This window comes from Maniola hyperantus, chromosome 4 (genome assembly GCF_902806685.2).
Source record: "Maniola hyperantus chromosome 4, iAphHyp1.2, whole genome shotgun sequence".
NCBI classification, from domain to species: Eukaryota; Metazoa; Arthropoda; class Insecta; order Lepidoptera; family Nymphalidae; genus Maniola; species Maniola hyperantus.
Genome location: NC_048539.1, coordinates 10104112 through 10118038, shown reverse-complemented (window position 1 = coordinate 10118038; position 13927 = coordinate 10104112). Strand labels below are relative to the sequence as shown.

At 39.8% G+C, this 13927-nt stretch overlaps 1 protein-coding gene across 4 annotated transcripts in view; it reads left to right on the top strand.

The window, feature by feature from the left end:
• LOC117997209 (b(0,+)-type amino acid transporter 1-like) overlaps positions 1-13927 on the top strand; it is a 36259-nt gene that overhangs the window by 18820 nt on the left and 3512 nt on the right. For 2 of the 4 annotated variants that reach the window (XM_034985422.2, XM_034985420.2), the window contains exons 2-12: positions 474-580; positions 3149-3245; positions 4715-4816; positions 5344-5450; positions 5920-6055; positions 7057-7182; positions 7890-8037; positions 8762-8989; positions 9221-9317; positions 9716-9865; positions 12597-12765. In XM_034985422.2, coding sequence (XP_034841313.1) covers positions 474-580; positions 3149-3245; positions 4715-4816; positions 5344-5450; positions 5920-6055; positions 7057-7182; positions 7890-8037; positions 8762-8989; positions 9221-9317; positions 9716-9865; positions 12597-12765 — 1467 coding nt within the window. Of the gene's footprint in view, positions 1-473; positions 587-3148; positions 3246-4714; positions 4817-5343; positions 5451-5919; positions 6056-7056; positions 7183-7889; positions 8038-8761; positions 8990-9220; positions 9318-9715; positions 9866-12596; positions 12766-13927 lie in introns of all 4 variants that reach the window. The other 2 variants (XM_034985421.2, XM_034985419.2) reach the window with 1 other exon arrangement.

The window sequence follows — 13927 nt, the reverse complement described above, 5'->3', positions numbered from 1 at the left end:
TATCGCGAGTCTTGGATTGTTTCGTGTTTCGGTTGTTGGCACATGTAACGCTATCAATTGAGTACTTTTTGAGCTCTTCAAAACCATTATCGAGCAATTTATAACTATTGTAATCGTTACATTATTTTCACAAGGCATACCTATATTTCGGGGTGATGATTCTTAATATACTACTTAGGTTTTACAGGGATACCTCGAAATAAATGTCGAATAAATTTTCAGAAAAAACAGAGCGTGGTATTTTGCTAGTCGTTATTTCAATAATTTATGTTGATCGTTTTCACGTGTAGGTATCTAACGTAAATTATATCGTCGTTTTAATGATTATTGTCTGTCGCAGTACCTAGCGCAAATATTCCTGGCAATCTTGACAAAAACCGAGTTCGACTCGCGATTGAATCAATCCGTCCGCCTTTTTTTATTCGTCCATGGGCCAATGATGATAAGAGCTAAATAGATTGTTGTTGTTGCAGGGGGCGCACGCGAAGGATTGGTGTGGCGCGGGTGCGCCGCCAACTGCGACGCCGAAGACGGCGCGGCGGGAACACTCTCCGACGGCAACGCCAACCCAGGAGACAAGGTACAGGTCGTAACCTCATCTTTACTGCTAGCTTATGCATTATGCTCATAGCAACTAGCACGTCATATATCAACTCGAAAACGGATCGTCACCGTATCAACTCGAGCCGTCCAGTATTATTTGGATGAAACTCTTTACTGCAACGCATACCTACTAATCGGAATCGCATCGCCTTGTGACAAACTCACGAACCGCGGTGCGGTGCGTGGTATTCAGTGTGACTGGTTGGGAACCCATCGTCAACTTGCAGTACCTACCCGCACCTACGGCTCGTCATCCCTACGCTTATGTCTATCCCACAGGTCTATCCATACGTCTTTCGTCCACGCTTGCCTGTGTGCAGTCAGCGAGCTGTATAAGCGCAGTGTTGATTTCTAGCCGTAGCCTAGTCGACGTACCGGAGCTGTTGATCCGTTTTTACTTAGTTTGACGCCTGGTTGACAGCGAGGTGAAAGGCGATACCGTGATGATCCATTAAACCTATGGATGATCCCTTTCCGAGTAGATATACGATGTTGGATAACTCTTCATTTGTACTATTTTGGTAGGTAGATAGGTATCATAAAGAGATACAGAGGTCGGTTTGTTCCGACGTGAATCTTGCTTAATGAATCATAATAGGACGCATCGACCCGACGTATCACATGTTATTTTGCGTCCTTACGGTCATTTTGTTAATTATTATCAATTCCAGAGGTCATTTTTTCAGATAACAAATCTCTGATTTTGGTAGAGTATCATGGATTTGGCTGTTACGTTTTATTTCATATCCAAGCAAAGAATAATATCATCTTGATGCGTGGTTTATAAATGGTCCCTATCCAATAAAATAAGCATTCGGCAGTCTAGAAAATTCACATGGAATAATTTGGATGTAATTTATTTTAGCTTATACTACCATCAATCGCTAGAGCGTATTGACTTTGCTCAACGAGACGAATCATGTAGCGATATATGTACAAGTAAATAAACAAATAATTATTTGATTGCAGCCAAAATTTACAAAAGGAAGTCTCAAGTCTGAGTAAAATCGTACGCTCTATAGATTTCAGCCTTAGATAATATTTCGCTAAGTGCCTAAGTATTAGGTCGCATAAACATTCAGTACTAGAAGAGCTAATGGAAGCTTACCGTTCCATATTCGCTTTGCTAATAATAAAGTTCATTGAACCTTTTCAATACATATTATAGCTAAAAAATATATACCTACCTTCCTACCAAGCAACTAATAAAATCAAGAGTGAACTGGAAGAATTAACCTACTTTAATTGCTATATAAGCATTTAAATACTGTCGCTGAGCCATAAGTGTAATTATATTTGCAAGCAAAAAATGCTTGCAGATATTATAGTAACGCTTATTAAGTAGGTAGGTACTTATACCCAAAGTATGCCTAAGTAGGTATATCAAAAAATGCACCGTTTACGCCTAGAGGAATCTTAAAAAGATAAATATCTCTAAACTTTGACGACTTAAAAAATTTCAGTGAAATTAAACATGATGTAGTAGGCCACCTACGTTAATAGATCAGTCGGTAATAGTAAAATCTTATATATCTACTTATTACGTATAATGAGCAATGAAATTTTCTTTAGAATGTCAACGTGTCAACGACAAAAAACGTAGGTAAAAATAATAATTATTTTCATACATTTGGGCCAAGGAAACTTGTTACGACTTACGAACAAAATGTCTTTGTTGACATGACCATCCAAAAGACCTAAGTTTCATAATAATATCTACTACCTATTTATAAACTCTTTATCAATGTACTAGCTTATGCTCGCGACTTCGTCCGCGTGGACTACACAAATTTCAAACCCCTATTTTACCCCCTTAGGGATTGAATTTTTAAAAATCCTTTCTTACCGGATGCCTACCTCATAATAGCCATCTGCATGCCAAATTTCAGCCCGATGCGTCCAGTAGTTTAGAGCTGTGCGTTGATAGATCTCAGTCAGTCACCTTTTCCTTTAATATAATATTCAGATTAAATTTTCAAAGCGTAGCATTAGAATAGAATAGAATATATTTTTATTCAAGTAAACGTTTACTTGTGCTTTTGAATCGGCAAAATAATTTACCACTAGAGTAAGTACTTACATTAGACTTTTAAGTATTTATTAACAAAGAAGAAAAGAAGAAAAAAAAATCAAGATTCTGATAATGATGTCTGCGTGCGTAGGAAGTTTCCTACGTTGTTCTTAATAATACTTATTATCATCTACCTATGTAGATCTTACGTTTTTTTTGTTTAGTTTGTTTGACAGCATTAATTATTTCGCTGAAATAAATCTGTCTGTTTTAAGTGAAACTTAAGTCTGAACAAACTCAAAGTAGGTAGGTACTCTTTTAACCTAAGCTGCTAGAAATCAGACGTCCAGCCTTATTATTTGTTCACCAATCACGTTATCATTATAAGCTGTGTTATTTTGGTACAAACACAGGTAAGTACTGAAAGATTTAATAACGTTTCCATTTAGTTATAATATTATTATATACTTACTTATTATATGCTATAAGTATTAGGTACCAGGAGAACGGTTCTTAAATACGCGTCTCTTACAGCTGGAGGGGTCGGACGCAGCTCAGGACGACCCTGTTCACCTCAAGAGACGGGTGGGACTCTTCAGTGGGGTGGCTCTAATCGTCGGCACTATGATTGGTAAGTGAATGTACACTATCATAAAAAGAAACACAAAAGTAAAGCATTACACAACAAAAACAGAAGTAAAATTCTTAATACTTAAAAAAGTTCATAGATCTTTTACTGATTAGTAAGTGAATGAATAGGTAGGTATTAATGGGCATTACTTATATTATGGTAATTATTTAGGCATGCATTTAGGCCGTGTATTCGGGCAAGTGACTTAAATAACAAAATTAAATTAAATTCCTCCTTCGTTACTTCAATTCGGCAATCGCGATATAGGTTGTGCTCAATTGGCACAGGACAAAGCCATAAATTGAAGAATTTAATTGAATGTGTAATGTTAAGAAGTTAAGTATTATGTTTATTTCACCAATGCTCTGTGCACTGTAGTGAACCGGCGATGGGTTGATCATGATGATGATACCTATAGTACGCGAAAGGTCGAAATGGCAATCGGGCAAGGAACCGCGGCGCACACGTCGCACTAAACCCGTGCAGATGACGTGCGTGTGTGCGGGGCGTCCCCCCGCCTCATACCCTGATTGCCATCTCAACCTGTTCCGGACTATACCTACCACTTGGTAATTAAAGTAAGGTAAGTTTAGAAGCTGATTCCTTATGAAATACAAAATATTGAAAACGAAAATATTAAACTTCTAAACAATAAATGTACCTCCCTAATTCCTGTTAAAAAGTAGATACCTACTTACCCACTTAGGTACATGGGAAAATGAACTCATAACATGATAAAAATAAAACATTGTAGTCATTCATATAGGTACCTATGTACCTAATGAAATACAATACTTAAACTATGTACATAAAGGCTGTTTGCTGTTGGAATCGACACCTAAGATAATTGCAATTGACGCCTTTTATAAATACACTTAGCTATTGGTACCTACTCATTATTTGCATGGAATAAATATCCTTACGATACGAGGAAAGGTATTTCCTCATTTTTAGAACTCAATTCATACAAAAAATCCATAGGCTTCTAGCCAAACGCTGACTCTTAGGATATGTAAGTTATCACTTACCTATCACTTTTCATCAGGTGAGATTGTAGCCAAGAGATCTATTACAAGTGTGTTTGAATAACGAAAACCTGCATGCCTGAGAGTTCTGCATAATGTTATCAAAGGTATGAGAAGTGCCAATCTGCAATAGGCCAGCGTGGTAGACTATGGCCAAAACCATTCTCACTCTGAGAGTAGACCCGTGCTCTGTATGAGCCGGCGATGGGTTGATCATGAATCATGATGATGATGATGATGATGTATTAAGTAATTGCAGTACTGCACATTGCTGGTGCAAGTAAATTAAGGTTTTTTTATGAGCATGCCTACATAATACCTAATTATACATATACCTACCTTCTTACTAGATTTTTTAAAATTAGGTGAGACAAGTCTGAAATTGATTGTGGAATTTCAGTATAAAATATTGAAGAAATATGAATAGTATTAATTTTGTTTAAGGTTCTGGAATATTCGTGTCGCCCTCTGGGCTCTTGGAGCGCACAGGCTCAGTGGGCATAAGCTTCATCATATGGATGTCGTGTGGCCTGCTCTCATTGCTTGGTAAGTTATGTTTATTAACAATAAAAACAGGAAATATAACATCCTGGGGTTTGTTTCCTCTCTACTATCTATCTATCAACGCATAGGCCAAACTATTAGACGGATCGGGCTGAAATTTGGCATGCAGATAGCTATGTCGTATGCTAGATAATATGACGTAGATATCTGCCAATGAAGAATTTTGAAATTTCAACCTCTAAGGGCGTAAAATAGGGGTTTGACATTTGTGTAGTCCACGCGGGCGAAGTCGCGAGCATAAGCTAGTTAAATGTTTATAAACTACCACAAAAATAATATCTACTTATTTACAATAAAATACACACAGTCATGGGCATGGGGCCCATGACACTGGCGCTATTGTCTCGCTGGATGGCCAGGCATAGCCGTTGGGCTAAATAAGCGTCAGCTGTTAAGTCACCTAACAGCCTCGACGCGTGGATCAATTTCTGGGACACGACATTAATAAAATTTTCCCTTTTCATTCTTTTAAGTTTCACTTGCATAATGCGAATATTAACAATGCACAGGAGCGCTCGCATATGCGGAGTTAGGAACGATGAACACGTCCTCTGGAGCGGAGTACGCGTATTTTATGGACGCCTTCGGAGGACCCCCTGCTTTTTTGTTTTCATGGGTAAGTAATAATAACTACTGCGTGGAAATCGTCTTTTATTCAATCATTATTAAACCAATCAAATTCATCAGATATTGATGATCATGATAATATAGATAATGTGACTTCAGCCAGAGGCTCTGTGCAAAGCGGACTCTGTCTTAACAAGGCTTTGTATGTCCAATGGACAAGAAAGGCACGCAGGAGCGCAAGCGAGCGGTTTTTTTTTTTGGGATCATGCTACATATTGCTGACTGCTTTCATAGGGACTTGATATAGCAAGCACTACGGGCGCTCGAACTTGACGTTGCGCGTTGTGAAGACATAATGTTTGGTGTTCTATGGAAAGAAAATAACGCGCGGCCGCGCTCTTGTTCCATAGAGCGCCATAAATTTTGTTTTCACAGCGTCCCGTCCGCACACTCAGGGTGCTTGCTATATCAACTCCCTCTTATACAAATTTCCTTTATTGAAAAAAATTTCTCTGTAGGTATCGACACTAGTGCTGAAGCCTTCCCAGATGGCCATCATCTGCCTGAGCTTCGCGAAGTACGCCGTGGAGCCGTTCGTGGCGGAGTGCGAGCCACCCCATGCGCTCGTCAAACTGGTGGCCGTCATCTCTATTGGTAATTCTGTTTAATTGAACTCACCTTAAGTGACGAAATACCTCTATTCAAATGCTAGGGCCAAATCAGACCGAGCGCACCGAGTAGAGTCGAGACACAGCGAGTGTTGGGGTTTAAGTTGATAAAAAAGACGCCGTGCCTGTTATGCGTTTACTCCACTTTATGCGTTTGTTGCGCTTAAAAGGCATATCTTGAAACCTCCTGTTAACTTCACTCACGAAACATAATGTAGCAATGTTGTAGGTAAATAACGAAGTTGTAAGTAAAGTTAGCAGGAGGCGTAAAAGCACGCCCCATAGCAATTGAATAGGGTAAATACGGAAAGCGGTAGGGATGTTACTTAAATGTTGGTCGATATTTGAAAGTAGGTACGGGCGTAAAATGCTCAAATAATTATATGTTTACGAAAGGACAGTCTTTCCATACAACAGTCAATGTCGCTATTAGGCTCAAGGCACATTGGCGCAGAGCCAAGCGCAGCGACGCGTCTTTTGAAAAGTTTTAAAGAACTTTAAGGGCCGAAACTCTAAACCGCGACGCTTTGCAAAAATTAACGACTATAATATGATTCGCGTCGCAGGACAGTTCATTCAGCCTGCAAGAAGCTTGGATGAACGAAATTGCGCAGTGCGACTTTACTCTTTGCGAATGCGCGTCGTGGTGTTTTGTTTTGGTCATTGTAAAACAAAATAAAACTATGACAATGTGCCTTGAGCGTTAATTCAATTTTGATCATTTAGAAATTTCCAACTAAGTATACCAACAGAATTATGTTAATAATAATAGTACCCACGTTATTCACCTACAGAGCAAGTTTTTGATTTTTTATAATTGTTTTCAGGCTTTACATAGACGTTATTTTAGTTTAGTGATTGTGTGCAACCGAAAAAGAATCAATGAGTTTTATCTTGTTGGAAGTTTCTACCAAGTAGGTATAGATACTTATTTACGTTTGTGTGTTTTGTTTCATGCACTTAACAGAAGTTTTCTACCAATTCTAGTAATGATACTGGCGGTCAACTGCTACAGTGTGAATTTAGCGACGAATGTCCAAAACATCTTTACTGCGGCCAAATTGGTAGCCATTGCGATAATCGTCGGCGGGGGAGCTTACAAGTTAGCATTAGGTAATACACACAACAACACAGCTACGTTAACTCATCTTCACTTGTTATTAAGGGTTTGCTACACGGACTTACTCGTCCCCATCAATAAGCGTGCTCCCCGTTATCGTGGTCGGAATAATTATTGCCTAAAAGCACTCGTCAGTGTCATCTCAATAATTACCCAAATGAAATTGTCATGTGTCGGAAAAGCAAGCAATAGGTATCCATACCACATCATCATGCAGTCTAACACATATAAATGTTTCACTCCAAGTTTCGACTTCAGAGCATCCTCAGGACATTTCCTACTGTATGCTCAGGAGTCTATAATACACAATTGCTAAGTCTTGGAGGCTCCTTGTACCCTAGTGTTGCGTGGTGGTAGTGACGCGAATTGCTAGCGTTTTCTGCATGTGTAGTAGAGTGTAATGCTGTAAAGTTATACCATACACCGTATAGATTTATCGGGTTCTACCGGATTATAGAAAAATATGCTTATTATTTCTTATGTTTCAAACGGAAAGTAACGTTTGCTCCTATCATACAAATGTGGCTATGCTTTGCAGTGTAGCAGACCCTTACGCTTCATCGTAATAAAACAATCATTAAATTTTTGTCATCATAAAATATCAATGGTATAGAATCATCGAATTGCTAAATCGTAAATCATAATGGGTATTTTGGTATTTGCGAATAGACTGACAGGAGGTTGTTGTCGTATGGTGCAGGTAATACGCGACATTTACAGGAGCCCAACTTCGCCAGTAGCACGGCGACGCTGGGCAACATCGCCACAGCCTTCTACACCGGGCTCTGGGCCTACGACGGCTGGAATAACCTTAACTATGTCACTGAGGAAATTAAAAACCCCTCCAGGTTAGTGTCACTTTATTTCATAAAAACTTATAACTTACTAGTTATATTAAGCTTATTTTATAGCGACAGTGTGCGTTATTAACTGAGCGGAAACGAGTTCAGCAGATTTGAGCAGAGCAGTTTGCTTCACTTGATCTGATTCCACTCCGCTTGTCTCCATTTCGTCAATCGATACGCACCCTTAGAATTTCAAGGATTGAGCAAAATTGACGATGCTAACAGAATCGAGTGGATTAGGGATACGTCTAAATTATTATTTGCAGTACCTAACACTGGGTAAAGCAGTTGCTAGAATTTAGTGGTGCAAAGTGCAAACCCATTTTTATTGTATAGGTACACAAAAAAGTCACATATTTAAAAAACATTCAAAGATTAAATTATTCGTTTTAAAAATAACAACAAATTAACAATTTCTCCATCTTATTTTAAAGCAACCTCCTTAAGGCTGAGCACAGTAATTTGCATCCCCGGTAACGCTATATGCTACGCACTGGTAAACGTGCAATAAACAACGTTGGCCGTCATGTCGGTCACCGAGATGACCGATAGCGAGGCCGTAGCCTTTGGCGACTGCCTCATTGACCCAATGATTTGACTTCCCTCCCGATCAATATAATTATTATCGACATACCAATCAGCTAAATTGTTTTTTTTTGGTCTTTCAAATATTTGCTCCAAATGTAAATAAGAGGACCTAGCACCAATTTTTAACACTATTTTAAAGGAACCTCCCTCTGAGCATAATAATCGGCATCCCCCTGGTGACGCTATGCTACGCGCTAGTGAACGTGTCGTACTTGGCGGTCATGTCGGTCAGCGAGATGACCGATAGCGAGGCCGTGGCCGTCACCTTTGGCAACCGCCTCCTTGGCCCAATGGCTTGGCTGATGCCCCTGGCAGTCACTATATCTACCTTTGGATCGGCGAACGGGACTCTGTTTGTTGCGGGCAGGTGAGTTTTCCTCCCTATATTTTTCCCCTTTTATCTGTGCATATATTTTTGGCTAATGTTTCAGCTCAAGCTTTGCTCAAAGTTTGTAGAATAACAAACAATCCATTTAGGATTTGAAAACTTCGGATTTCAATCCTTACCCTAAAATGCTAAGCCATTAATGTTAAGAAGTATTGGTCCTTCAATTTAGATTTTTTATCAAGTCCACTGAAGAACTTTTTAATTTTCCAGGTTATGCTTCGCCGCGTCTCGCGAAGGACATTTGTTGGATATCTTGTCGTATGTCCACGTCAGGCGCTTTACGCCTGCTCCAGGGCTGATATTCCATGTAAGGTCATTCCTCTTACGCAGATATTCGTCATTAAATTTTTCATGCTTATATGACAGGAAGAATAAAGGCAGAAACATACTTGGAACAAGCAACGTCAACACGTTCCGATGACATGAGACCCATGTTGACTCAAATTAGGGATGGTTTATGAGGATTTTCTATAACCTCCTTTGTTTTTTTAAGTCATACAATAAGTATGATTCGCTGTTTCAGCTTTCGGTTCGGTAGTGATTCCAGATGGACAAACTCAAACTAAGGATACCTATTTATAAACCATTGGCGTGGATTGCAATGTTACAAGACTGTACCCATTATAAGTTCATTAAAATCAATCTAAACACTTTAGATTCTTTTCGAAATGATTTTGTTTACACATACCCACTTAATAATTTCAGTCCCTGATAGCGGTGGCGATGGTGCTGTACGGCACGATCGACTCGCTGATCGACTTCTTCTCGTTCACGGCGTGGATCTTCTACGGCGGCGCCATGCTCGCGCTCATCGTCATGCGCTACACCAAGCCCCTCGCGCCTAGGCCTTACAAGGTTACACTTTTCTTTATTTCTCACATTCATGACGAGTATTCTTAACGCAGCATGCACATCATAATCATTATCAACCCATCGCCAGCCCACTACTCAGCACGGATCTCCTCTCAATAGAAGCATGCACACGTTGTTAACAGATAGTAGGTACCTACATATCTACATACAAAAAAATTACGACGCGGGTGACTTAAAAAATCCATGCCGTAAAGTAATAGATTTACTTGCTTAAGTCTCGAGCATCGTATATTTTGTAGCTCTTGTTGTGTGACCTTAACACGAGTACCTACTTAACGCTTACCCGTTACTTAAGTAGACAATTTCTGCACGGTGTAAAAATGTACTGAGTACCTACCTACTTACGTATTTCTCTAATAACGAGGTAAGATCTACTAAGGGCGCCTAAAATTTTGCGGCTAGCAAAATGCCGCACGGCTGCAGCGCTGCCTCCGCGCGGCACTTTGCGGCTAATTTGAATGCGCCCTAAGAGCGGCCATACACGAGCAACAGGTTACAGTAATGTCATGATTCATTGCTGCAATTGTTATACACAAGACCCACTCGTACCTATCATAATCATTTTCTACGCCATATCGTACTTACTAGAATGCTGAATTGTGTGGTGCTAATTCCTTACCGGTGGAGTGCTAACTAGATTTAATTAGGTATACGCATACCTACTAGTGCCTACCTACCTATTGATTACACCTATTTGTATTTTGTAGCCTTTGCAGTGCAGTAAGGAAATAGTCAATCAATTAGTAAAGGAAATAATCGTGGTTAATAGTCGTTCTCTTGATAAAACAATTTCATGAAAAACGTGTAAGTATTCAGATTGCCGTAACGAAATGCAATTAGAAATGGCCTTTGATCGTGACACTGAAAAATAACTACGGAACCACGTTGTATAATGTGACGTCATACTTTTTGCTAGTAGGTATTGCCCATACAAAATGATTCCTACGGGCCATTTGAACTTTATGAGTCAACTGTCATATCAAAAGTATTACGGTTCACCTATAAGGAATAAAATCGTACTTTTGACAAGACACTGGTGCCGATTCTATTGTCTTTCTCTAAACTAAATTTAGAGTATCTGCATCTTTTTCTTTTTAATATTGCTAAAAAAGGACAGAACATGAATTTCACATTTAAAGACTAAAATTTTGTGCACACTTAGTGTGAGATCTATAGAGTGCACTCTGACTTAGTTTAGACTTAAAACAGAGTTAAAACGAGACAGAGCTATTATCTCTCATATAAATCTGTCTCGTTTTAACTCAATCTTAAGTGTGCGCAAAGTCAAAGTGCGCTCTATAGATCTCAGCCTTAGGCTCGCGACTGGCAGCTAGTCACGAGGTTTGACAGCTCTTAATTAAATTTAAAACTGTCAAATTGTGTCTGTCCTTTCCATGTTACATTAGTAAGAAGAGGATGCGAATACTCGAAGGTGTGCTCGGAATCAGTACGATTTGACACATAAAGTTAAAATGGCGCGTGAGTAATCATTTTTTACGAATTATACTAGGTGAGTGTGTAAGTATGCTTAAAGGCTCCCCCACACAGCCGCGTTATTATCGGTCTATAATATCGCATGCGTTATTGCGATATCTGTTTTCAGTACATTTTGTATAAGGATGGCCATGTAGTTACACACTGCTGCGATAATACGTCCTACTGCCATTGTGGCGTTATTATCGCAGCAGTGTGTAACTACATGACCATCCTAATACAAAATATACTGAAAACAGTGGCTCTACCGCGGTTGTTTGACAGCTACAATGTCACGATCGCAATCATCTCTGATTGGTTAATGCTCGCTCACTATTGGCCACAATGCATTGTTGCAACAAGAATCGCACAAATTCAGCCAATCAGAACAATTGAGATTGTAATAATGATTGATGCAGGTTTTAAACAATCGCCCTACAGATATCGCAATAACGCTTGCGATATTATCGACCGACAATAACGCGGCTGTGTGGGGAAGCCTGAAGTACGTATCTTTACTGTGTACTTTACATTAAATACTCTAAGGTACTTAATAGATATTTCTGTTTGTTATATATTGACAATGTTATGACTGTCCGTGAGGGGGATTCCCGGTTCCGTGTACCTACTCTCGAATATCGTACGATATAAGTATTATCATAGAGATTCAGAATTAGATTATCTACTACCTACCTATTAGTCACTTGTAAGAATATATCTGAGGATACGGAATCCTAATTTTTATTATTTTTCGTTTCACTATAGGTATGTATACATTAAAATCTGATCTGAAACTTGTTTGTACTCGTACTATTATCTCTAGACTCAGAGGAGACCCGTGCTCTGTAGTGAGCCGGTGATGGATTGATCAAGATGATCTCTAGAAAAAAAGGAACTCTTAAGCTCCCTTAAGTATAGGATCACTTCGTTGTCTGTTTGTCTGTCGTGTCAAAGGAATCAAAACCTATAGGTATATAGGGTAGGTACCTACTTCTCGTTGACCTAGAATCATGAAAATCTCTTAAAGCACAAGTACCTAAAGGGGAAAAATCCGAAAACCATGAATTTGTATTGTAGGTGTTGTAACCCTCCATGGGGTTATACGTGACGTACTTAGTTCATTTTTGCAAGGTGTAAAAATGGACTACTAAAGTCACGAATAAATATTACTTGAGTGCGGGTCACGCAGTGTTATAATAGAACTTTATTCTAGCACTGCAATATACCAGTATAATTCCAGGTGCCAATAATAATCCCGTACGCGGTGCTGCTGGTGTCGGCGTACCTGGTGGTGGCGCCCATCGTGGACAAGCCGCAGTGGGAGTACCTGTACGCCGGCGGCTTCATCCTGGGCGGCCTGCTGGTCTACGTGCCCTTCGTCAAGTGGGGCTACGAGCTGCCTTTCATGGGTGAGGTCACATCTTCATATTTTGTTGAAAAATTAAACCAGACTACTGCTACACTTCCGCCGGCTCCACACGTTGGTGCCAACGCTCGTACAAACGTTGGTAGGTTATTTTCGTCAGGCGTCCATATGTTGTTAATGTTATTAATACTAGAGGGAGCCAGCGCGTGCCAGACATTCGTTATTTTATAAAAGCTGAAATTTTCTGTGCGTATTGTCCCCAACACAAGGTCCTAGGAACGTTAATTGTTTGGATCATGGTGGCTTTGAGATAACAGGTAATAAAGGTGTATGAAATCTTATGTCAAAGTATAAAGTATGCAGAGGCATGCGCTGGCTCTTAGTCCACTAGTTCTGTCGGAGCGAATGTGAAGATATCCGATACAAAAATCGAAAAGCACTCGATACGTGTTGCAACTACTGATTTTGGCGGCAACGTGTGGACGGATCGCGAATAGTGGCGCAGATTCCTTTCAAAAAACTGATACAGAAAGGCCAACTCCCAACGTTGGCGTGAGTGTTGGCCCAATGCTGATTCCCCTGTCCGTACGCTGGGGCCAACGTGTGAAGCTGGCGTGAGACCTATCAGGTGATAGGGCTAATTACACTAATGCACTTTCAACTCACGTTAGACGCTTACGCTAACTACCCGAACGCCTTTTCGTTGGCAATAGCGCAAATCAGACCCTGTGGTGGACGCAATAACGACGCAATCTCTTACATCCTGTTTACGATTGTGACGCACACGCAACACGCGCAACTTTAATATAAATTAATACTTACTATAGGTACGTAGACGCATGATGCTTTGCATCGGCAGCGTACCTATTGACGCATACTTATCTCTACGTAAGTTGAAACACAATTTGAAAGAGCTGTAGTTTGACCAATAGAGCGTAGTATATAAGTATTTTGATTGCTCAGACTTTACTTAGAGTTAAAATGAGGCAGAGTTATACTTTCGCTGAAAATCTGTGTTCAGAATCTGACTATAATCGGCTCCAGAGTCCAGACTCCTATAATCAATTAGTAGGTAGCAGTCGGGTCTAAGCTCATGTTAGATAGAGTTGAATCCAGGCTTCTGTTGCAAACTGGTCAAAGTTCATGTAGGTAAGTTTCGATTGGGAATGGGACGTTACTCTTTTCAGTTCCAATCGGTTCCAGGC